At 33.6% G+C, this 27,243-nt stretch overlaps 1 protein-coding gene across 7 annotated transcripts in view; it reads right to left on the reverse strand.

Annotated features, from left to right (window-relative positions):
- Positions 1 to 27,243, reverse strand: part of USP34 (ubiquitin specific peptidase 34) — a 318,270-nt gene that overhangs the window by 168,633 nt on the left and 122,394 nt on the right. For all 7 annotated transcript variants that reach the window (XM_077134328.1, XM_077134324.1, XM_077134325.1 and 4 more), the window contains 10 exons: positions 20,297 to 20,378; positions 20,116 to 20,208; positions 10,323 to 10,448; positions 10,021 to 10,150; positions 9,317 to 9,352; positions 8,834 to 8,964; positions 7,901 to 8,544; positions 5,424 to 5,638; positions 2,973 to 3,088; positions 2,752 to 2,879 (listed from right to left, as the gene is read on the reverse strand). In XM_077134328.1, the coding sequence (XP_076990443.1) occupies positions 2,752 to 2,879; positions 2,973 to 3,088; positions 5,424 to 5,638; positions 7,901 to 8,544; positions 8,834 to 8,964; positions 9,317 to 9,352; positions 10,021 to 10,150; positions 10,323 to 10,448; positions 20,116 to 20,208; positions 20,297 to 20,378 (1,701 nt within the window). The remainder of the gene's footprint in view (positions 1 to 2,751; positions 2,880 to 2,972; positions 3,089 to 5,423; positions 5,639 to 7,900; positions 8,545 to 8,833; positions 8,965 to 9,316; positions 9,353 to 10,020; positions 10,151 to 10,322; positions 10,449 to 20,115; positions 20,209 to 20,296; positions 20,379 to 27,243) is intronic.

Here is a 27,243-nt window from a genome sequence, read left to right on the forward strand (position 1 = left end):
CAAGGAATGCGTAGCAAATTTCAAGGACTAAAAAATATCACTATGCTCCAAGTACCGTTACATATGACCAATGTCATTCACAGTAAGACTTTTATGATGCAGCAATTCTTTGAGAAATAAAAACTGAGGACGAAATTAACATCAACATAATAGTGAGGTACACTAGATATTCAATAAACCATTAAATTAACCACCATTAGGGTACAAAATCACGTTGAATAAAAAATGCTTCATCTGCAAGTAATTTAGGGGTAGACAAACTAAACCTCAATTAATAAATTCCAGATTGACAATCTTCCATTCTTTCCAATTTCTTCTTTTGTCCCATTAAATAGTCCATAAAAGAAAAATATATTTTGGGGGGAGGGGAAGGGTGGTTAGGAAAACAAAAAAGCACAAAAAGTAAAACATAGCTCCTCCCAGAAATGTGGTCACTTTTGCTTGTGATCTTTTTTAGCACTAGCTTATGAGTATATGCCCATATCATTATAGAATCTTTTCTGAAAACGGTATTCTTACTGACAATGTGGTATTTCATTTTTCACAATGTGGTATTTCATTTTTCACATTTTTTCATCTTTTTACTGACATATAAGGAACATGCAAAAGTGTACAAATCTAGACGGTGCACAGGTGGCTCAGTGGTAGAATGTTCACCTTTCATGTGGGAGATCTGGGTTCAACTCCTGGATGATGCACCCCCCCCAAATTTTTTTTTAAGTGTACAAATTTGAATGCACTCCATATCAGTGACAGACCCTTCCAATATAAAAAAGTTACAACTGCCATAGCCCAACAACCCCAATGAGAGGTATGAAAAGATCAAAGGTGATGGTGGAATTATACACAGAAGTTAGGACTTAACAAATAAATTTGAATGCTGAATCATTAAACTGATACCTCTTTTAGTCTCCAGTATTTTACTGCAGCTAGAAGCAAAACCTAAAATTGTGAAATTGTAATCCATGTCAAAGTCTGAAATACGTTCTACAACTAACTGTGGTGCTGTGCTTGGAAATTTATAGCTTTTTAAAATATATATGTTATTGTTCACCAAAAAAAGAAGGGGAAAAAAGTCGACTGTGATGATAAAAAAGTATTCAAGTCCTCTACCCTCCTATATTCTGGAGCAGCTAGAAGGAAAAATATGAGAGGATCTTATGGTAGCCCATGACAAACTCTGGGACCTATCCTGTGACTACTTTTTGAAGACTGCTTTGAAAACTATTGCTTTTTTATTTGTTTGCTTTGTATGTTATACTATATGATTTAAAAAGTTTAAAAAGAAATCTGAATGCATAGCTCAAATTTTTAACAGATCTGTACAGCCAACCCCCAAAACAAAAAAAGTCATTACCAGCATCCCAGAAGCTTTCATTGTGCCCCTTTATAATTATTAACGACCCAAGAATAACAATTTCCCTATTCAATTTAATAGTTTCCCTGTTTTTAACATTTTGTAAATAGAATTTTGGAAATAAACTCTTTTGTGTCTGGCTTGTCTCACTCAACATTATGTTTGGAAGATTCATCTGCACTGTTCTGTGAAGTTATAGTTCGTTCACTGCCATTATCATATAGTATTTCATTCTACAAACACTCCACAATTTAGCTATCCATCCTACTGATTTTCTGGCATATGGATAGCTGAACCAAGAATACTTATCTATTTTGAAGAGTACTGTTGTATTAATAATGTGTCTTTTGATGACCATTTTGATGTATTTCCATTAGGCACATACTTAGGGAATGGAATTTCTGGGTCACAGGGAACACAGATGCATATATGATATTCATAAATTGGTATAATCACTTTTAAAAACTGCTTGGTGGTTTCGTGAAGATTTTAAAAGAAACTAAACATATTTAACTTCTACTGAACGTATGTAAATAATGAAGTACCATCCAGCCATTAAGAGCATTCTTTTCAAATAATATATGCCAAATGAGGCAACTGATTCACTAAAGAGGTCTATTACTGGCTTCTTAAACCTACATGAATAAGCAACTTTTTCACTGTGATTTTTCAAATAATACAGCCCTTTAAAGAAACAAATGTAGAAAATATTATATGTACTTTTTTATAACTCTATAGGGAAAACAATATTGTGAAACACTTAAATATCCAATAAAATCACACATTTATAACAGGCCTGGCCAGATACAGGGTGGAAACCATATATTATATTAATAACCCAAACATTAACACCAGAATCATGTCTTCACTGTCAGAGAATGGAATATTATCAAAGTAGTGTAACTCAAGGGAAACCAAAATTGTATTAACTATGAAACAGCACTGAAAATCAATAAATAAGTATAATATACTATGAGGCAAAATTCAAACTAGAGAAGAAATATTAATCTTCATTTTTTTATACACTAAGTCAAGATACAAAAGATTCAACCATATGTAAAAATAATGCATTATATCAAAATTGTAGTAATATTTCAGTTTAAGTTAAAATTATCTTATTTAGCTTCCTTTATGTATAATATGACACAGATCAAGAACATTTAACTGCAATTTGTAAAAAGAATGTTTCAAGAATCAAGAGGAGAAGTATGGTTACTGTTCTTTTGTTTCTATTAGAGGGGATCTAATGAAGAGAGTGATACCTAATAAAACTATAAATTCTAAAATTTGATTTGATAATGGTACATTATATCCTATGAAACACCACAACCAAGTAACTAAGAATATACACAAATAACTTTCACTGCATAAAAAATGTTTAAATTCCTATTTACCTGTTGTTTCCTAAATTTTCAAGGCAACCTTCAATGAATCTCATTCGAATCTGTCTATCCGTAAACCAACATACTAAGGAACAGAGAAGTTTCTCTGCTTCATTTATTAATCCTTCAGAAAGATTAACCTACAAAAAATACATATGCATTAAAAAGTTATTGTTTATTATGATTGCATTATGCTATAATTATGTAGTCTTTTGTTGTATTTAATAACTTACTGCATCATCATCTTGGACTATATCCCACAGCAAAGTGTTTCCTTTCTTGCAAACATTATCCAAATTAATGTCTGTCACAGCATTACTGTTGAATTGATGTTTATGAACCGCAGGTCCTGAAAGGGTAAAATAGAACACTCTTGCAGAGGAATGCAGCTGAATGAAATTGTGAATTGTTAACATTCATAATCCAAAATTATGAATGTTTGAATTAAACATTCAAATCCAAAGAAAAGTAACGCTAAAACTCTTCTTAGAGATCACAAAAATGAAAACAATACATTAGTACAAGTATGAATGGAAAAACAGATTATTATTTAGAGTTAGATAAGACTAAAGTGAAATTAAGAAATTTCCTTTTCAAAGTCTCTTCATAATTCCTAACAAATTTGATTATTCCATATTTTTCATGTCAAGAAAGTTATGCATAAACACCTGGAATCTAAACTAAGCATAAAGAAGACAATTTATTTGAAATAATAACTCTGTAACCTGGGTGCTTTCCTCTAAATGACTTTGTATATGGTCCTATAATCCCTACATTTAAAAAAAAAACATCTATTTTTATTGGATATGATTTACATAAACCATTCATTTCAAAGACTCTATTACAGATTTTCTGAGTGCCAGGATAAATAAATTCTCTCTAGTGCCATTACAGTGAGCAAAACAGTTCTCCTTTTTTTTGTCCTAACATTTTTAAATGTTAAAATTCACCCAGTGTTTAAATGTGTGAGCATCAACACAATCCAGTTTTAAGAACATTTTTATCATCCAAAAAATATCCTTATGCTATTTCTAGTAATTCCTGACCCCACTTCCTAGCCCCCATTTGTTTTTCTGTGTACATAAATTTGCCTTTTCTAGAAATTTCATATAAATGAGATCATACAATATGTAGTAGTCTTGCTTCTCTTAACATGCTATTTTATGGGGTTCATCCGTGTTGAAGTATATATGAATAGTGTCTTCCTCTTAATTATTGAATAATATTCCATTATATGAAAACACCACATTTTACTTATATATTTAACCAGTTTATAAATACTTGGATTATTCCCAGTTTTTTACTATTACAAATAATGCTACTATGAATTTCTGTGGAACAAGTCTTTGCAGGGACATATGTTTTCCTTTCTCTTGAGTAAATATCTAACAGTGGAATTTCTGGGTCCTGTGATAAATTTTAACGTTTTAAAAAACTGCCAAACTTTTGCAAATTGGTGGTATCATTTAATATTACCATCAGCAGTATTTGAAAGTACCAATTCCCTCATATCTTAGCCAATACTTGCTATGGTCAATCTTTTTAATTTGAGCCAATCCTGTAAGTACATAGTGGAATTTTATGGTGGTTTCCATCTTCATTTTCTTAATGACTAATGATGATGTGCATCTTTTCATGTGCTTTATAGTCATTTTGTTAATTTCTTTGGTAAAATAAACCATTTGCCAATTTTAATAACTCATTTCTCTTAGTATTAAGTAGTAAAAGTTCTTCATATATTTTGGGTATATGTGCTTTATTAGATATATGATATGCAAATACTTTTTCCCAGTATGTGGCATGTCTTGCTTTTTTTTCTTTGTTTGATAAAACATTTCTATCATCCCCCAAAATTCTCTCATGCCCCTAGCAATCAATCTCCAGCCCCAAACCCTAGTTAATCATTAATTAAGTTTCCACCATTATAGGTTAATTTTGCAGTTTATATAATACACATGGCCCACAATTTATGCATTTATAGTGTACAATTCAATGGCTTTCAGTATATTCAAAGAGTTGTGCAGTCATCACCACAATCAATTTTAGAACATTTTTATCATTCCAGTAAGAAGTCCTGTATCCATTAGTAGTCACTTCCCTCCCATTTCTCCCCTCACCCTCCCTAGCCCTGAGCAACCACTAATCTACTTTCTGTCTCTATAGATTTGCTACTGTAAGTATTTCACATAAATGAAATCAAACAATGTGTTTTTTCCATAATGTCCTATTACTTTTATGTCATAAGATTTCTGAATATAAGATCTAATATAGCCATATATTTTCTAAAATATAAACCTATAATTTTCTTAATTATTATTATTTTTCCCCCAGATTGACATTTTCTTCTAGGTATAACTGCAGCCCTTATTTATGTTCATGATGGAAGTAGTTATAATAATTCCATTGCCTTAGAAAGAAAACTACCATATGAAAACTGTTTTGGCAAAAACATTTAAGTATCTTAAACATTAACTGTTGATTCCTTTTAACAACGGAATATAAATTACTCTTGTTTTTAAGAAAGTATTGTATTTTATTTACTACAAAACTTTACCTTTCTGAATAAACCTCAGATTTGTGATTTTTATTTTTAATCTTGACGTAAATTTATACTATTTTAAATACAAATTTAATGCTTTAAAATAATTTTAAAATAAATTAAAATAAATTTTTTAAAAACTTACCTTGACTAAGATGTTCATGGTAAATAGATGCTAAGTTGGGAAGATGTTGTTGAAGATGAGATGTTAGCTCTGCATGTGAATTAATCTGAACTAGCTCTTCTTCACATCCAGATTCCTCACCATCAAAATCAGCCATGTTTTTTTCTGATTTTGCACTAACCTGGGAACTACTGCAACTGACATCATCTGCACTTAGCATATCATCAACCATATGTCTGTAACATAGAGGCAAGCACAAAGTTAGTAATTTCAAGTTTAAACACACTTTGTGAAATTACAGAAAGTCCCTCCTCTTAAAATAGTGGGCACAAATTACAACACACTCAAGAATGGTTATATATGGCAATATCTGCTATATGTGTTTTTAATACAAGGAAAACTTAGAACTTTACAAAAACTAAAAAGCCCACAACAGAAGAAATACTTATTAATTTTACAACATACATGCATATTATTAGATCCATTCACATACTTCACTATAACAACTTCAAAGAGAATTTTAGGCAATGTTAGCAATACTTACTGTTACTTATAATTTCATAGACTCAAAGGCACAATATGAAACCATAATATTTGCTTGCATTTATTCATACAACTGCAGAATCAAATCAGATTATCAGGAAAAGACTTCAATTCAAGGTTGCAATCCAAATGTAGTTAATATTAATCGGGGAACTTACTTTTACAGCATTATAAAGGATATAAAGATGAACAATACCACAGAGAAGGAAAACTAAGGGTTGATTTAGAGATTCATAATTAGTACCATATACCTGGAGCACTCAGAACACAGAAGGGGATAAAATAAAAAATTACATCTTTAGGTCTTATGGGTGCGGAGTCTTAAAATTAAAAGAGATATGCAATGTGCCAAATGGAATATATTTCACCCAAGTTTTCTAAACAAATTGTTTCGTCTTCAATATTAGCTGTGATGGGGAGAACTTTGAATGCCTCTAATTATGATGTCAGACCTTAAACCAGTGTTATCAGGCAATTGTGGCCCCCTGGGACATTTTGCAATGTCTGGAGACATTTTTGGTTTTCACGAATGGGAGGGCAGCTACTGGCATCGAGGGGTAGCAGCCAGAGAAACTGCTAAAACATCTTACAATTCACAGAGCAGCACTCATATTGTTATAAATTCACAACAAAGAATTATTTGGCTCAAAGTGTCAATTAGCTCCAAGGTTGATAAAACCTGCTTAAAACTCTTATCCTAGGTTATTCATAAGAATAAAATAAAAAAGCAAAGCAAACATTAAGGAATATGCATAGACATGTAGTTCCCCTAAAACAATCAAATTGACTTTTGGAAGGCCTGGAAAATTGTCAAGACTAAGAATCATCATCTTGATTAAACACATAATCAAAAAAAAAAAAAATCGAAAAAAAAAGAAAACACATAATCATATTTTATAGTCAACATAAATAATACTGCTTATAAACAATAATAATCATAAACAGCAGCTAACATTTACTGAGCATATAAACCCATAAGATAGGCACTACTTTTCCCATTTTATAGATGAGAAAGTTGAGGGAAAGACAAGTTAAATACTTTGCCCAATAACATATCACCAGTAAATGGCAAAATCACTGCTAAATAACATGGATATACTTCATAAATAATGAAAAGCTTTATATTGGACGTTGGGGGTTAAAACACATACTCCACAAAAGGCATGTTCAAGTCCTATACCCTGGTCCCTTGAGGCCAAACCCGTGAGTAAATAAGACCACTGAAGATGTTATTAGTTAAAGTGTCTAAACTGAATGAGGGTGAGCCATAATCCAATATGGCTGAAGTCCTTAAAAGCAAAAGAAATTGGACACAGATAGAGGCGCCACAGGGAGTAAGTAGCCAGAAGCTGGAAAACTGTGGGTCAATAAATTTCTGTATGGTATTTGCCTTAGCAACCAGGAAACTAAAATACTGAGGTAAATCTTCATTAATAGCTAAGTACAAAGTTCTTTTTGTGTGATCCCATTTTAATGAAAATTTCCATAAGCAATCTCATATGTGCTTTTAGGAAATTACTCTAAGAAGTTGAAGATCTAGATCTGTGCTATACAATATGAAAGCCACTAGCCACATATGGTCATTGCCATGGAGAACACATGGCTGCTCCAAAATGAGATGTGCAATTAAGGTAAAATATATACTGAGTACTGAAGACTTAGTAAAAAAAAAAGACAGAAATGTATGATATCTCATTAAAATTTTTATATTATTACATGTGCAAACAATAATATTTTGGGGCATTGGTTCAAATAAAATACATTAATAAAATTAATTTCACCTATTTGATCTTGCTTTTGTAAATGTGGCTACCAGAAAGTTTAAATTTCTGTATTTGTAGATTGCAATTATATATTGCTATTTGATAGCACTGATCTATAATAACATAACATTGAATAACAGGCTATAATTGCTTCCCTAAGGGAAATAAAAACTGGAAATTAAGTAGGCTTACCCATCGTGGTGGTGGTGGTGGTGGTGGTGATGGTGGTGATGGTGGTGGTGGTGGTGGTGGTGGTGGTGGTGGTGCTGTGGACCAATAAACTGCCGACAATTAAATAATTCATTCCCAATAGTCTCCCCAAGAAAATCCCCAGTTCGTGCAATACAAGAATCCTGAGACCCTTGTGCTATATGAGCAGCATTTATTTCCCCGGAAACATCATGCTCTGCGTCTTCAGAATGTGAACAGGCATCTAGCATTCGAATTCGATTATCTACTGATGGGAGAGAGTCAGTATTAAAAACCAGGTCCTTTCCAGTTCCATTGCTTGCCCCACTTCTTTCTGATGGGCCTTGAGAATCTCCCAAGCAAATGCCTGCTTGAGTTTCTAATTTTCTGTTCCGAAGATCTGTACCACAACTGCCTTTAGAAGGATTATGGCCATGTTCATCATCTTCGTCTTCTTCTTTAAGAGCTTCAATATCTGCAATGTCTTCTGACTGTACCTCACTGCCAGGGCTCCCAGCTGACTGGCTTGCATGGCTAGAATTCACTTCATTGCTAGAGCCATCACTATGGCCACTACTGCTACCAGGACCACTGCTTCCATCTTCACCACTGTTGGCAGTTTCATCAGAACTTCCCTGCATGGATTCCTATTTTAGAAGCAAACATTTTTTTTAAAAAATTTGAAACAGAAGGGCAAAGTCATTAAGACATAAAAACAATGTACTTTTTAAAAAGGTTTCCACAGTCTTGTCATATTTCTTTGGACAATACAAAATGGAATTAAAAACTCAAAGGCAAGTAAAGGAACTCAAAAATACTCAATGGTACTGTTAGGAAGAGAAAAGGAAAAATAGGAACACAGATTATGTTTATATTCCCAGTTCAACACGGCAGAAAGCCACAAGTCCCTTTTAAAAGGGGAGAAACTTTTCATACCTCTGTGTCAGAAAGTCGTTGCTGTACATGTTTGGTTCTATTAATCAGTTGCTCATCCATTTCAATGTCACTTCCTCCACTTTGATGGGTATCACTATTATCACTGCTTTGAGGACTAGCTGCAGGAGACCCTATATGATATAGATTTTCTGTTTTTACTTATAATTTGTATAAACATGGGCTGGACATTACCCTTGATCCCTAGAACTAACTGTCAAAGCTTTAAGCCAGTAATCAAAGATATAATCTAGAACTATATTAACATATGTCAATTATTTCCAAAATAGATATACATGATTTCAATTTAAAAATCAAAGAAACTAATGGTTTTAATGGGTAAGATGTGTAACGAGTTAAGGATTTATATATTCTGAAAATGAACTTAATGACTGATACAAATATACTTATATGTAAAATCAATTAAACTAGATCACCAAAACAAAACTAAATCATACTGCCATGTGTTTTTAAGATTCAACTTACAAGGTGATGGAGCTGCTCTTCTGAGCTCTTCTTCCTCTGAAGGAAAAGGAAAAAACAGCAGGGAAACATTCTAAGTGATTGAGCTTCTCTGGGACAGCATATCAGTTGTTCATATTACATGATCAACAGAGATACCGGTAGGGAAACCTGCAGTAATGTAAGTCCCCACCACCTGTGATAGCTGTTGTAGGTGCCTACACAGAAAAGCCTAAGAAAAGAGTAGTATATGATGTCAGGAGAGATATGGTGGGGTAAAGACAGATAATGTTTTAGAAAGTCTTTGAAAGCTATAGCATCAAAGGTATACCTAGAGCAGATGACATGGTAAAAACTAAGAAGTAGAAAATGTAGAAAGAAAAGTATAAAGGTATGTTCTGCTCTTAAAATTATTTCTAAAACAAAGCTATTCGTTCTGGTCTGTTTTCTAAGTAAAAAAGCTCCAAAGTATTTATGAAACAATGTTTTTTAAAAAAAGAAAGAACACTAAATTTGAGAAAATTCAGTAACTACTCAAATTTTATCACTTTACTTTAAGAGTAAACCAAAAACATTAATCAAAGTATTAACTTTTTTATATACTCTCTAGCTCCCATCCCAAACATTTTAAAATTAAGAGTGAATTGAAACTACTAGCAGAAAATACTTCAAATTAAAGACTAATCAACTTTGGACAACTTATTTCAAAATGCTTTCCTTTTACTAACCTTTCTTATTTCCTATGGGAAGATTCGTATTTAATAAAGATGCAAAAGAACTCTGTTTGGACAGCTGAGTCTTAGCGGCTAGTGCATTATTCCATAATGCTTTAATTAGCATGGATGCCAAGTACAATGTCTTAAAAAAAAAGAAGTTGAAGTTAGAGGCTTACAGGCAACACTATAACTTCAATTTAATATTCTTTTGGCCTAATTGAAATGCCAACGGTAACAAACTACAATTTAAATGATCACAAACAAAAAAAAGACTTCCACTTCACAAAACACAAGTTATGTCTTAAATGTATTACCTGTTCAGTATGAACACTTGGCTCAAGAGCTGAGACCAGGTTAAGAAGATGTCTAAGTGGTACTGGATCCAAATTCTTGATGAGTGAAGGAAATAAATCATGTATATATCGACTACAATGTTTCAACTAGAAAATAAAAGGATTTTAAAGAGTCAAAAATAACTGTTCTCTATAAATAAATTAGCTGATATGAAAAAAGCTATACAGATTTAAAAGCCAAGAAGCTGACCAATTCACTAAAATTTTTATTATGTTGGTAAAATGCTGATTACGTAGTATTATAGAAGGAAACATATTAAACAGTGAAAACAGTATTTCCCTTTAATAGACCTTTATCTTAATCAAGAAAACCACAAGCTTAATTTTCTACCAACAAAATGGAAGCCAGCAATAAGCATAGTTTCCCAGAATCCCAGTATGAACTAGATTCCACTTCAATGTTTATACAGTCATTAATGTAAAAATAAGTTAAATAATATGTAAAAATGCAGGTAATTACAAATTAAAATAATAAATTACAACTAGAAGAAAAAACAAACTATTTTAGGTATACTATATTCCATATTAAGTGTTTATAAAGTGTACATACAGCACTTTAATTTTACTAGAACACACAATAAATCTCATCATAAAGGGTTATATAGTAATACACCAGGGGACAGAAAGATCCTTTTGATAAAGTAAATAAATGTGTAAGCATATGAGGGAAAGTATAATACTTGGAGTGGTATGACTCCTAAACAATGTCATGCAAAATGAATGTCTTTTATAGCCACAAAACTGCTAAATGCTAAATCAAGATAAAGATAAGATGAATCAACAAATATAAGGGCAGACCAGTAATTCCCAATTTGGGAGTGCTCAAAAATAAAAGCTGCAATGTCCTATTTATTTAAATACCTCTTCAATAAGTCTATAAGACAATGCAGATTTTTGTGTTCTAAAACACTGATTTTATATTTCATATTTCCTAAACTGTATGAACGTTCTTCTGTTGCCTTCCTGATTAGAGAAAATATGCACAATGTAGTTCTGAAACGGGGTGGAATAAGGGTAATAAAATAACACTAGAGGAATTCTATGTTGGTATGATTTCTTATAAACTATACTGTTTACTTCAAAGCTAAAATTTAATTCAACACTGCTAAATGTCCATTTAAAAAAATTACAGCACTCCAAAACTACAAACATCATTTAATTTAAGGAGAAGTGAATCATCAAATTATAAGTTTACCCCATTATAGGCCTTATCAAAGAATGCTAATTTTAATATACTAAGTGATTTTAACTCAATTATAAATAATTAACTTTACATACTGTTTTTTGCCAACTATTAAACTATAAATACTTTTGCTAACTAAAATGTAATAAAAACAGAGTACATGATAAATTACTGACTTGCCAGTCAATTTACTTACTTAAGAAAATGGGATTTTATACTGTAAGTGTAAATAACAGTGCCAATTATAGATGCGGGTACTGTTACAAAGTGATATATAGGAAAAATATAACTAATGCAAACTATGAACTACAGTTAATAATAAAATGGTAATATTCTTCCATCAAGTGAAACAAAAGTATCATACCAATGCTAAGCATCAATATTGGGGGGTATAAGAGGCATGTTTTTTTTCTTTGGCTTTCGAAGCAAAGAGAATATTCTCAAATTGACTGTGATGGTGAATGCACAAATCTGATTATACCGAGAGCCACTGATTGTACACTTTAGATGTGAATAAAACTGTTTAAAAAAAAGAAAATGAATTTTTATAATAGACTATTTTAATAATCAAAGTTGTTTATCTTTAAGTAACAAGACCCTTAAGAGAAAATTATGAAATCCTGAAACTGAGGCAAAAAAAACATGCTAGGCTCTTTTAGATGTGCATACTATGAAAACAAATTCAAAAAGTATAGAAAAGAATTAATTAAGAGTCCATATCTAAAGGTCCTGGTAAAGATGGCATTGTGAAGTTGTTTTGCAGAATCTCCTTCCACGACTCTTCAAAAACAAAAGAGAAGAAAAAATATATACAGATATATGTTTAAACTCATTAATCAAAAAACTCAGAACAAGTAGGAAAAACTTTATGGCATCAATGAACTCTTGAAAAAAAACTACAAGGGAGAAGAATCAAGTCAAGTCAACAGAAAAACAGGATGTATACATCTTGGTAAAAGATTTTTAAAAAAGAATTATATGTCAGAAAATAATGGACAAATAATAACGTCTACTACAAATTTCTGAGGAAAAATAAAAGAGTAGCTCCAGTATCTTATATTCAATCAAGTTCTTCTTCAAATGTAAAGAAAAAAAGATTTTCTCAAACAGGCATAAACCCAGAAAATAACATTCACAAATTTCTCTTCGCAGAAAAGAAAAGGCTACTGTAAGAAATCCACAAGAAAAATAAAACAAATGACTCAGGTATGAGGAAAACAGAAATGAGGAAGAAAAAACTGTGATGAGCTATACACCTAAATACAGAATACTAGTACAGAAACTAAATGTACATGTCGGGAACTACAAATGACAAGGTTGGAGAAAAATGATACAGAATTTCCTCATCTTGTGAAAAAGAGAATCAATCATTAACGTATTTAGAAATACATGAAGAAAACATTGAGCTTCACAACAGATGTGAGAATTCAACAAATTTCCAAAAGACTAAAAGGAATGGTAATATCTTTAAAAATGTAATAGGTAAAGAGAGTTGTAGCTCACAATAAGCTGTGAGGGAGTGGAAGAGGAGGTAGGAGACAATCTTCCTAATGAAATGGGGAAAAACTGTGGACCCAGTAGATTTGATGGCAGCATAACAGGATTTAAATGAAGTTCTCTAGAGAAAATAATTGTGTCTGTCAGTCAACCATCAACCAGCAGCCAATATATACTATCCACCCACAAAGGCTCTTCCCTGGGATAGGGGGAGCTGAGGAGGATTATATAAAGCTGTAATATTTAAGAACAGACAATGGAACCCCTTTACAGTCTCTTGTTTAGAAGATCCACAAGTTGAAATTCAAGTGACGATAAAAAAGTAGAAGCTGTTATGCCTCCATCCTACCCACAAAAAGTAGCCGAGCAGAAATCCCATTTGACAGAAAGATCTAATGGAAAAATATTTCACAACACCCCAAAATTTATATCTACATCAGTTACCTAATCATCTCTTAAATTTGACAGCAAAGGCATATGAAAGGACCCAATAACATAAAGGAGAAAGAATCAAGCTGTGGCAAGTAGTTTGAATATGTGAGAGGAAAGAATAATCATTCAAATTAACAGTTCTTGACAAGGCAGGAAAGGATAGCATACAAATACTAAAATATAGGATATGGAATACAATGGGAAGGAATGTTGCTGTGACCAGATTATAACTCTAGTACAGTCATACCTTTACACGATAGCACGGCAATGTCTCACAGGTAATAATCTAAATATGTCTACAAGTACACATACAGATGCACATACTATCAGGATGAAAAGCAGTATTTCTAATGTTAGGGATCACAAATCCCTTTGAAAATCTGGTGAAAATTATGGCCCCTTTACCCCAAAAATGTGAATATACATCTGAATCAGAAATCCTAGAGAATCTGGCTCCTGTCCACTGAAATATGAAAATCTATCCCCCAAAAGCTATTAGATCCATTTTAAAACAGAACCATTATTCCAAAAAGTTACATAAACTTATGTATATGTTCTTCAGCCTTGGAAAACATTTAACAATAAATCCCAAGATTTTGAAGTTTATTATTTAAAGTCCTCTCATAGAAAGATTTTTATAGTGGAAGTATGGGAAGAAGGAAGTGGAAAGAGGCAGGTAACCCAATCAACCAGGGATAGTAATAAATGTAAAATGCTAGTGAAAATCATTTATATGTTAAACACATACTGTAATTTATATACTGATTTTTACATTTATTGAAAAGCTGATATATACCACATACAAAAGTTTACAAAAGAACAGTCAATAAAAAGAACATCTCCCATCTATCCCAGGTCCCCACCCCAGAAGCTGTTAATATTTCTTACCCATTTCCAAAATAGCACAAAAAATACGTGCGTAAATGCATCCCTCTTGTTTTCTTTCACCACACACTGGGGAAATACACTTCTGTACTTGCTGTTTCCTCTAATTAAGTTATTATGTATACAGTACTTAATAAAAATATTTTATTTCTTGGTGATTATTCCATCTAAACATAATAGATCAACTTCTAGCCTTCTCTCAGCTATACAGCATTCTATTATATGGACTCCCCAAAACGTATTTAACAAGCCCCACATTGACAGATATTCCTAAGGTGCTATTGTGTTAGTTAGATTCAGTTGTCAACTTGGCCAGGTGAGCATACCTAATCTTGTTGCTGCGGACATAAGCCAATGGTATGTGAACCTCATCTGTTGCCAATTACATCTGCAGTCAGCTAGGAGGTGTGTCTGCTGCAATGAGTGACGTTTGACTTAATTGGCTGGTGCTTAAATGAGAGATCGCAACATAGCACAGCCTAGCAGCTCAGCATTCCTCATCACAGCACTTGCAGCTCAGCCCAGGCCCTTGGAGATGGAGAAAGAAATGACCCCGGGGAAAGTTGTTGGAACCCAGGGGCCTGGAGAGAAGACCAGCAGAGACCATCCTGTGCCTTCCACGTAAGAAAAGAGCCTCAGTGGAAAGTTAGCTGCCTTTCCTCTGAAGAACCAACAAAATAAATCCCCTTTTATTAAAAGCCAATCCGTCTCTGGTGTGTTGCATTCCGGCAGCTAGCAAACTAGAACAGCTATTATAATCCATACTGAGTGAACATACTCATGGACATGTACTTGCAAGATAAATCACCAAAAACTGAGAATTGCTATACTGTCACCCAGAATAAGTTATACCATACCCTGGCCAACACAGCACATTATGAAACATAATGGATTTTACCCAGTAATTGAAAAGTACCATTTTGATAAGTTTACATTCCTTGAATTATAAACAAGGACAAGCATTTTTCAAATATTTCTAAAATATTTGCATTCATTTTCTATCAACTTTCAGCTTGTCAGCTTTGTCTATGTTCTCCTTGGATTCTCATGTAAGTGTGGTAATACAAACAATGCAAATAGCACACATCCAGTTAACACTAAACAATCATATAGGTGAATTGTGTGTAAACATATTAGATGAACATGCGGATCACAAGAATTTACTGCATAGAGAAGGGTGGAAAGCCTCAAATTGTATAGCCACTCGAAAGACTGTTTGAGACACATTCTGGCCACTCTGAAATGAGGTAATTATATTTGGTGCTCAAGTTAACCCAAAACGAATATAAGCAAAAGACAGGACATCTCTCCAAAGAAGATATACAGATGGTAAATAACCATATGAAAAGATGCTCAACATCACTTGTCATTAGAGAATTGCATATTAAAACAAAATATACCCCAATAAACCTAATAAAACAGCTAAAATCCAACACCGACAACATCCAATGGTGGCAAGGATGTGGAACAACAAGAACTCTCATGTCTTGCTGATGAGAAAACAAATTGTACAATCACTCTGAAAGACAGACTGGCAGTTTCTTACAGGCTTACAAGGCAATCAGCAATCATGCTCCTAAAATGAACTAAAATTTTATGTCTATAAAAAAAGAGTACACAAATGTTTACAGCAGCTTTATTCATAATTGCCAATACATGGAAGCAACCATGCTGACCTTCAATAGGTGAATGGGCAAACTGTAGTGCATCCATACAATGGAATACTATCACCAAAGAAAGCAATAAGGTATCAAGTCACAAAAAAGACACAGAAGCACCTTAAGTGCAAATTGCTAAGTGAATGAAGCCTGAGAATGCTACATACTGTATTTTTCCAGTTATATGAAATACTTCAAAGACAGTAAAAAAGATCACTGTATGACAGGGATTCAGGGGAAGGAAAACAGGGGTGAACAGGTAGAACACAGGATTTTTAGACCAATGGAACTATTTTGTAAGATTCTATAATGGTGGATACATGATACTGTACATTTATCAAAAGGTACAGCAAAAAGAGTAAACCTAATGAAAACTATGGAATTTATTTAGTTGTGAGGTATCAATATTAGTTCATCAATGTAACAAAATGTAGGACACCAAGGCCAGACGTTAAGAAAACTGGAAAACGGGGGCGGGGGATAGGGAAGACAGTGAAGGAGCCTCAAGAAATCTGAACCTTCTGCTCAATTTTTTTAAAAATACCTAAAACCACTCTAAAAAGTAAAGTTTATTTAAAAAAAAACTCAAAATGTAAAAATTCATTGTTGCAGATCTGTAGCAGATGATAAAGCAATAGCAAAGCACACAAACAATTAAAATAACTTTAAAAACAAACATACACAGTAAGACCTTGCTACTTATCATAACCTGCCAATCCCCAACCAGGACCATTCCAGTCAATCCTAAAGAACACCAAGGGCAATATATAAGATTTTGCATGCACTAGAGTAATTTTCCAGAAACCTACAACCTCCACATGGGTCCCTGGTCCACATAAGTCCTGAAACCTAGCCCAACCTCTCCAGAACATCAGAGAGTTCCATCTCCCTACCCCATATTATTAACAAACCCTTCCAGTATGAAAACTTGGAATCACCACAGCCCAAACACCCCTAAAGAGAGGGATGAAAAGATCAAAGGTGACGGTGGAGGTGTACAACAGAGAAGATAGGAGTTAACAAATGAATACGAACGCTGAATTATTAAATTGGTATCTTTTAGTCTCCAGTATTTTAGACCAGCTAGAAGTAAAAACGTTAAATTGTGAAATTGTAACCCATGTAAAACTTTGAAATATATTCTACAACTAATTGTGATGTGATGCTTTGAAATTTATGGATTTTTTGTGTATATACACTATTTTTCACCAAAAAAATTAGGGTCTGAAAAAAAGTCAGTTGTAACGATAAAAAAATATTTAAGCTTTCTAGTCTCCTATATTCTGGAGCAGCTAGAAGGAAAAATCTGAAAGGATCTTATGGTAGCCCATGACAAACTCTGGGATCTGTCCTGTAACCACTTGTTGTAAGAGTGCTTTAAAAACTACTGCTTTGGGTGGGCCACGGTGACTCAGCAGGCCAAGAATGCTTGCCTGCCATGCCAGAGGACCCGGGTTCGATTACCAGTGCCTGCCCATGTTAAAAAACTACTGCTTTTTTTTGCTTTGCTTTGTATGTATGTCATACTGTACAATAAAAAAAGTTAACTTTAACAAAGCACAGAAACCCTCAATTAAAATAACTTTAAAATACACTCTTAATTATTTCACTTTGCTAGCACACCTTTATACTTAAATATCATGCACCTCATAGGATTGAGAAAGCCTTCTTGACCAAAAGGGAGAAGAGAAAACTGAGACAAAATGAAATTTCAGTGGCTGAAAGATGTCAAACGGAGTGGAGAGGTTATCCTAGAAGTTATTCTTCTGAATTATATAGATATCATCCCTTCTTAGTTTATGGTGTATTGGAGTGGCTAGAGGGAAGTACCTGGAGCTGCTGAACTGCATTCCAGTAGCCTTGATTCTCAAAGACAATTGTAAAAACCTTGTGTTTGATGCTTCCTTTATCCAGGATATAGACAGATGAACAAAAAAAATAAAAGAACAAAAAATAAATAACTAATGGGGGGGAGGGAGGGGTAAGGGATAAAATAAAACTGGGTAAACCAAAATATTAGTGATCGATGAGAGGGAGGGTAAGGAGTTTGAGATATATGAGGTTTTTCTTTTTCCTTTTTATTTCTTTTCCTGGAATGATGCAAATGTTCTAAAAATGATCATGGTAATGAATACACAACTACTTGGTGACACTGCGAGCCACTGATTATATACCATGTATGGGCATTATGCATGTGAAGAGATCTCAAAAATACATGTTTTTTAAATCACTGCAACCCTTATGAGAGACTATGCCAAATATTTATAATCATTCCCTTCCTTATTTAGGTTAGCTCCAAATTTTTGTTAGTGGAAAGTTAGCTCCAAATTTTTGTTAGTGGAAAGGGCTAAAAGTTTTAATAGACCTTATTATCAATTATAAATTCGTTAAATTTCAATTTTGTAAAAGCAACTTTTCACTAGGCCTAGTTAGCTGCTATATATACTATATAATGCATCATTATATATATACTATATAATGTATACTTTGTAGTCTACCTATTACCAATAATAAAATATCTACTAAAAACAAAAACAGCTCCAAAGGTTATAAAAGAAAATTCTCCTTAACTCTGAAATATCCATTCCTCTGATTAAATGAAAGTGATACAGAAATAAACAATGCTAAGTATTTATTATATTTTGTTAATGAGTATCTCTCAATCAATATGAATTGTTAGGGGAAAAAGACTTTCAAAAATACTTGAAAATTGTTTTAGATTTCTGTTTAGGAGAAGTCCATGTTAAAAGCACTGAGCCATAAATTCCTTCAAGAAATGACAATCTATATAGCCATCTGACAAGAGAAAGAAATTAATGGTGAAAAAAAATTAAATAGGAAAAAGTGAAATTATCACTACCACTAGAACAGAAACCTAGAAAGTCAAAGAAAATGTTAATGAAAAATTACATAATCAATCAAGAAATCAATGGGTATCAGAGGACACAATTAATAATCAAAAAATTAAAAATTCATACACACATACAGCCATCACTATACATAGTGGAAAAATATATACCACTGACAATAGCAATAATAAAAAACTAAATTCTTGGGAATAAACAATATAAAATATGGGAGATCTATATACAAGTAACCTGGAAACGCTAAATGACAAAGAAACCAAAAGGAAAGAAATGTTCTTAGATAAAAAGACTTTCAATATAAAAATGAACTGAGAGAAACAAATGCTAGAGGAAAGAAAAAAGACCTTCAAGTCACCTCAAATTAAGCATTATCTCAATAAAAATGAAAATATTTTCAAAGAGTAAGCCACACTAAAATCCATATGAGAAAATAGTTTGAAATAAATAAGGATATTCTGAAGTATTACACAGATGAAAGGTAAAAGTCTTTTAGTATAGACCCAGGGATCAGCAAATTTTTTCTTAAAGGGCCAAAATATAAATACTTTAGAAGTGCAGGCCAGATGATCTCTGTTACAATTACCAAACTCTGTCACTATACTGTGGAAGCAGCCATAGACCATACGTAAAACAAGGGATAAGGCTTGTTCTAATAAAATTTTATTTACAAAAATAGGTGGCCAGCCTGTAGGCCATAGTTCACCAATTCCTAGTATAGACCATGGCTAAACATATCAATGTGCCAGACTAGAAAGTTCAGAAATTGTCCTAGTCAAGGTAAAAGTGATATTTCAAATAAGTGAAGAAAGGAGCTAATTACCAAGTTAAAACTGGGAAAATTAGTTAACAAAAAGAATAGGGAGAAAAAGATGGATCTACATATGACACCTAAGCCAAGATAGATTACAGCTGGACCAACAAATAAAATATAAAATGAAAAGAGAAAAAAACAAAAAGAAAATACAGGAGAATTCATAATCTTGGGAGTGGAGAAGTCATTTCAAACCATGAAGCAAAACCACACACCACAAAAAAACCTGGTTTCCTTCAATTTTACCACTAATATAGCAAGCCACAGATTCCAAAGCTTGACATTCTAAATTTCACCCCAAATTTTCCATGCCATAGTTTCTTCTATAAGATAAGGATAACCGAACTTACCTCAAATGGAAGCAAAGCAATCACAACACAATATAAGGAAACATTCAATAAATGTAATTTGTTACTATTACCTGTGCTGCAGCCCAAATGCAGTCAATATGTTGAGTACTCAGTCGCCCTTCTGCTGCCAAAAAATTCAAAATCACTTGGCACTGTTTGATAATCTGCAAAAAAGAAACTTATCTCAGTTAATTTTTAAAAAATATTCTTCTCTATCACTAGAACAGAGAAGCTATGTAACCATTAACAAACCTCAATATGTAGATTTGGTCCAAATATATGCTCTACCACATTGTTGCTAATAAGCCAGTCCGCAAGTTCTTTTGCAATGGACCTAAAATTAATTAATAAAAATATTGAGTACATTAAAGAAGGGGGAGAAAAGGAGGAGGATAATGCAAATTTTCAAACTATTATTATTGTTAACCTTTCCCATGTCTATATGTTCAACTCAGCTGTAGAACTAAATTTATTCCAAAACAAATTATATCCTTCAGTTTTAGGTAAAAAGATATAAAAAGTCATTTACAAGTAAAGAAAGCAGACCAAGTGCTTAATAGAATGCAGGTTCTCAAAGTACGGTTCCAGGACCAGCAGCACACCCTGGAAATTTGTTAGAAATGCCTTCTTACCCCATTCCATTGCACCCTACGGACCTCAGGAGTAGCATCCTACAATATGTGTTTTAACAAGCTCTCCACAGTGATTTTCATACCTGCTATAACTCGAAAACCACTGCACTGAATGAATGCAAACAATTCAAAACTATTTCATGAACCTGTTCTTTAGGACAATGCTCAAAAACAGAGTTAGTGAGCACTTCTGGGCACAGAAACTCAAAGAGCCGGAAAAAAAGAAAACTGAGGAAATTAATGATATTTTCCTAACACCAAATAATGTCGAATACTATTACTGCATTGACAGAATATTGTCTTTATTTTATTAACTTAAGATTGAAGTTACAAAATTTGTTCATGTAACAAATGCTTCATTTTATAAAAAAATTATAAAGAGGTGGTTTTATTCAATTAAATGTTCAGAATACTACAAAGCCTAATTAAAATGAAATATAAGAAATGCTATCATGCCTTGAATTAAAAACAAGTCACAACAAACTGAAATTTTATGATTAACAACTTTCACCAAGTAAACAGGTGATAATAATAACAAGTGAAACACCTAACTAGCAATGTATTTTCCTACCCAAGGACTTTGCCTTCCTACTTCTCCACTGTGGGCACTTCAGTATTCAGGAAAAATAGCAACCAGAAGAATCAGGCATATCTAGCACTATGCCTAACCAGGGATGTCAAGGACTTATATGCAGAAAGTAACACAAAAAATTGCCAAAAAAATTAAAAGTAACAAATAGATGGAAAGACATTTCCATGCTCATGGATAGGAAGTCTGAGCGTCATCAAGATGTCAATTCCACCCACACTGATCTACAGATTCAATGCAATACCAATCAAAATCCCAAGAACCTACTCTGAAGACTTGGAAAAGCTGATTATCAAGTTTGTATGGAAAGGAAAGAGACCCCAAAGAGCTAAAGATATTCGAAAATAGAGCAAAGTGAGGGGACTATCACTTCCTGACTTTAAAGCTTACTATAAAGCCAAAACGGTCAAAACAGTATGGTCTGTATAGGGTGCTGAAAATAGATGGTATATGGGAAAAAGTACAATCAATGTAAGCTAGGGTCTATAGTCAACAATAACATTGTAATATGCTTCCACTTAACAAAAGCATTATGCCAAAACTAAGGGAGGCACTGGGAAAGGGGTAAGAATTCACTGTGGAAGAAAAGGAAATGTCTTCAGATCGAGTAAGGTGGTTCATATTCCTGCTCCTTTTCTCACTGCCATCCCCCTTGCCAGTTCCTTGGACATACTTCATCAAGGTAGTCTGCAGTCAGAAGGGACTGAATTGATTTGAAGCAAAGCATGGAAAACCCCATACCCAGGGCCACTGTCACAAATAATGACAGTGAGATCTCTCTCACTGAACAGGGAGAGATCAGATGAGATCAGGTGCACTGAGGGTGGTATGGCCATAGATTGAAATTGCAGACGCTTGGAAGCAGTTCTCTCAACTGAAGGGGAAGTGTGACGTTTTGTTTTACTTTTTTTTCTTTTCTTTCTTTTTTTTAAATAAAGACGTTCCCTGCATTTACACCCAAACCATCTTAGAAGGACAGGTTCAACGTGAACCCCCCCAAAAGATATCAATATAATCAGTTTTCAATAGGTTCTAAGGTTAAGACAGCCCAGAAATGAGACAAGGAAGTATTGGAGAATGCCTGGTCCTGGGACTTCTTTTCCTTAGTGATGTTGCTTGCTTGCCATCATCTCCCCTTTATTTAATATATTGCTTGGCGTAGGTAGTACAGTCACATGTTTCCGAAATCAGAAAATAAAAAACAGTGTGCTGCAAAAGCTCTCTTTCCTTCTCCTCTCCCTCACAGTCCAATTTCTCTCAACATACATAATGATCATTTTTATTAGTTCCTTGTTCATCCTTCCAAAGGTTACTTATGCAAAGGTAAGCAAATATAAATACAGCCATCTTTGTTCCCAGATCTTTGTTTTACAGAAAAACTAGTAAATTACTGAGCACCTTGAACTTTTCCAGTCAACAATGAAAATCTCCTGTCAACCCAGAAAGCCTAATCACAAATGCAGAAGAGAAAGAAAAAATTTTTACTATTGAGTAAACATTAAACCAGACTTCAGCAACCCTCTAGCACCACAAAGATAGACACTGTACCCTTTTATATAGCCAGGCAGAGGCAACCTGCTATATACGACAATGAGTCATCAATTAAGATGACTAGACAGCACCATCTGTCACATATACTTCATCCTAAACTCCAACCTGATGAATGGAGTATCCACCTGTGTTTGTTAATCAAAGGAAAAATTACGCTCAAATCTTTATGACTGGGGGTAATTTTACAACTTGGAGTCAGGCACCTAAGTTAGGTTCTGCTCTCCCATGGAAACCGGGAGATAAGGGTGCTAACTTCCACTATGATTACATTTCAAAGAGATTGCTTCCAGATCCTTCAAAAATATTCCTGGGTTGTAAAATTGGCAAGAAGCTTATTTAGCTTTAAAAAAAAGATTTATTTATATCTTAAAGAGGCAGAGAAAGTTTTTACCATTATAAATTTTCAAAAATAAATACTCTAAGAAAGGGGGGCAAGGGATCTCCTGTGCAGGAGGTTAACCTGAGGCACATGTGTCTCTCGAGACCACTGAATGATGAACCAAGTTACATGAAGAACTTCAGGACCTGAGGTTCAGCCTGAAGTTGGCAGGGTGTGGGCATTCCTAAGGTTGATACCGAACAGATTCGGGATTCTCTGTCTGATGTGCATAACAGCCAATCTATGACAATGAGGTTTCAAAGAGAGAAAGAGTTCAATACTACACTCAAAGAAGGAAATCAGATAGCCTGTCAGCCCCAAATTCTGTCTCCTTGAGTCTAAGGTGTTTAGGACTTTTATGGTTTCAAACAAGGGAGAATGGAGTTGTTACCATTACAATAATAAGTATACATAGGACTGAGTCTAGGCTAGAATAACTATTACAATAGTAACTGTAAACAGGGCTGAGACTAGATTAGTTTCAGTAATCTGAGGTATTAACATCTGCCTATTTTACAATATAGAAGGAACAATAGCTACATAATTTATAATTCTTAATATCCTGGTTGCAATTCCTCCCTTTTGCTTTCGTTCTTTCTTCAATCTTGAGTTATCTGGTGATAACTCAATGGTGATGACCATTCTAACTTTCTCATGCTGAAAAGGGGCAACAGCATTACGGGGCAGAAGAATGAAACTGGCTATCACTCTTGGAGGGACTGGTATCTCTGGGTTTCACGGCTTAAGCGTCTTAGGAACAATCTGGAGGCTTTAACTCTGTGAAAAATAAACTTAATATGTAAATTAGTAATTACAGGTTTAAATAAAAGAAGGATAAGGAAGTAACTTCTTATAGATTTCTAGATAGAACCTGAAGTATTCCTTAGGGTTGGCATTATCTGGCTGAGAACTACATACAAGTACCTCCAGAATGATCTCCTGACTCTGTCTGAACTCTCTCAGACACTGAAACTTGTTTCCCCATTTTAGATCACAAATCCATTGCTTATTCCACGGTATCAGGGAAGTTTACACCTGGGAGTCATGTCCCATGTTGGGGGGAAAATACTGGGTTTATTTGCAAAGTTTGGTTTAGATGAAGAGACCACATTTCTGCAACATGGAGATTTTCAGGGAGTGATTCACTGGGTAGGGCTCATATATTTTAGAGTTAATTAGGAGCCTCTATCACTCGAATTCTGCAAGTGGGGAATTTTAAAAGTTCCAAACTTTCTTTCCCCAAGACTCTCAAGGTACCTTTAAAACATTTTTTTCATTTTGTACCCCAAACACTCTGAAATACATCAGGGTGTTTCATTAACTTCTCCAGAATACTAGGATCTCATTTTCTATTCCAGGTTCCATGGCATATAAAGTAGAATTAGGGTGTTAGGGTGTTTAAGTGAATTGACTAGTCAGGTTAAATTAGACAGCGTATCAAGAAAATCTAAATTTTAGACAAAATAAATCACTCTTTCTTTGGTCTCAAGCAGAAGTCAAAGCTTTAAAATACAGAGAATATCCTCTTTTCCCTTGTATTCCAATTTGCTTTATTCCTGGCCAGATCAGCCTCATTTATATCCCAAATTGAGGTCTAATATTTTCAGCCTCTTTAACAGTTGCTGTATGGAGTAGTATTACTTTTTTTAGTATAACTGGAGAATTCTGAGTCTCAGGTATTATACAGATCACCAAAGTCCAAGGGAACTATGAGGATATACACAAAGAGCAAAGTATCTCAGAATACAGAAATATTAATTTCTGCCTATTTAACAATATAGAAAGAACAACAGCTATATAATTTTTAATTCTTAATTAAGGATTACTTTAATTCTTAATTATTTAAATTCAGGAACAAGTGTTAAGTGCTGTGATAGTTAACAATCTAAGCCATAATTTTCTTATAAACATTTTCTAAATAAAGCTATTTCCAGAAATAAAAACATTTTATAATTAATTTATATTGGGGTCCTGAACCACAAACCATAGAAGTTTTCTCCTATTTCATCTTTACACATGGACCAATCAGGGCTATATTAATTAACATGATTTATATACTCATTTTGGTTCTCTTTTAAAGTCCCTTTTTGTTGACCACATATACTTTTAGAGAAGTAAATTTAGACAAGTAAATTTGGTTGTTTCCATTATACATATCACTATTAGGATATAATACGGACAGTGAGACCATCATCAAATATTAAGAATCTTATGCAATCTCTACATATCTGAATAACATTTCAGACATACAAATTTAGGCAACAGAAGGACAAACTATCCCTTTTACTTATTGGAATACCTCCCAAATACTTCCTATGTAATATCCCCTTCAGTATAAGGTAAAAGAACAAATTCTTTGCAACTGTTGGAAATAAAAGACATCATTTAGGATATGATTGGGGGGTGCAAAATGTTAAAAGTTGTCAGGTTTGAACACTATGCAGAACAGGAAAATGGCTTACTGTGAAACACCGTTTGGATCTTTATTTAATGAAAGTGATCAAAAAAAGTCTTCTCAAATACAGTATAAGATCAACAAAAAAACAAACAAAAAAGAAAACATAGCGAATAAAGTCATCCAGCAAGAAAACACTAGATAAAAGTGTGAAAACAATCCCGAGAATAAACTATTAAGGAAATTAAATGCTTAGATGCCACCAAAAAATAATATGGGCAAACATAAAGAACTCAAAAGTTTGAAAAAACAAATCACAAAACTTATGGAAATAAAAGGCACAACAGAAGAGATGAAAAAATAATAGACCTGAAGAGTCAGAAGAAAGGATTAGTGTACTAGAGGAGTGAATATCTGAAGTCCTATGCAAAAAAAGAAAATATGGGGAAAAGAATGGAAAAATATGAGCAGACTTTCTGCTGAATGGTAACATGAAGTGCACAAATACACGTTATGGGTATCACAAAAGGCAAAAAAGAAGGCAAAAGAAAGACAACTGGAGAAAATAATCACTAAAAATTTCCCATCACTTATGAAAGACATAAAATAACAGATACAAGAAGTTAAGCATACCCCAAACAGAATAAATCCAAACACACATACTCTTAGAAAACTAGTCAGACTGTCAAATGTCAAAGACAGAGAATTTTAAAAGCAACAAGAGAAAAGCAATCCATCACATACAAGGGAAGCTCAATAAGATTATATGTGGATTTCTCAGCAGAAACCATGGAGCCAAGAAGGCAATGATATGATATATTAAGATTCTGAAAGAGATAAACTGCCAACCAAGAATTTTCTATGCAACAAAATTGTCCTTCAAAGAGGACGGGGAGGGCAGGCAATGGTGGCTCCATGGCAAAATTCTCGCCTGCCATGCTGGAGACCTGAATTCAATTCTTGGAGCCAACTCATGCCAAAAAAAAGAAAAAAAGAAAATATTTTCAGACATAGAGTCACTGAGAGAATTTGTGACTACAAGAAATACTAAAGGAAGGACTACAGTCAGATAGGAAAAGACAGGAGAAAAAGGTGTGGAAAAGAGTATAGAAATGAAGACTATCAGTAAGGTAAAAAGAAAAAAAATTAGATGGCATTTGAAGTTCAAAAGACAAAATGGTAAAAGAAAGTCCTTCCTTCACAATAATAACATTAAATGTTAATGAATTAAACTCCCCAAACAACAGACACAGACTGGCAGAATGGATTAAAAAGCAGGGACCCCTTTATATGCTGTCTACAGAAGACTTACTTTAGACCCAAGGGCAAAATGAGTTGAAAGTGAAAGGCTGGGAAGAGATTTCATGCAAACTACCACCAAGAAAGAGTAAGGGTAGTTATACTAACATCTGACCAATTAGACTTCAAATGTAATACAATGAAAAGAGACACTGAAGAACACTATATATTAATAAAAGGAACAATTCAATAAGAAGACATAATAATCACAAATATTTATGCACCAAGCCAGAGTGCTCCAAAACCCATTAGGCAATGAATGGAGAAATAGATATTGCTACTGTAATAGTTAGATACTTCCATTCCCTGCTCTCATCAATGGATAGAATATCTAGACAGAGGAACAATAAGGAA

Source organism: Tamandua tetradactyla, chromosome 17, assembly GCF_023851605.1.
Source record: "Tamandua tetradactyla isolate mTamTet1 chromosome 17, mTamTet1.pri, whole genome shotgun sequence".
In the NCBI taxonomy this organism is placed as follows: Eukaryota; Metazoa; Chordata; class Mammalia; order Pilosa; family Myrmecophagidae; genus Tamandua; species Tamandua tetradactyla.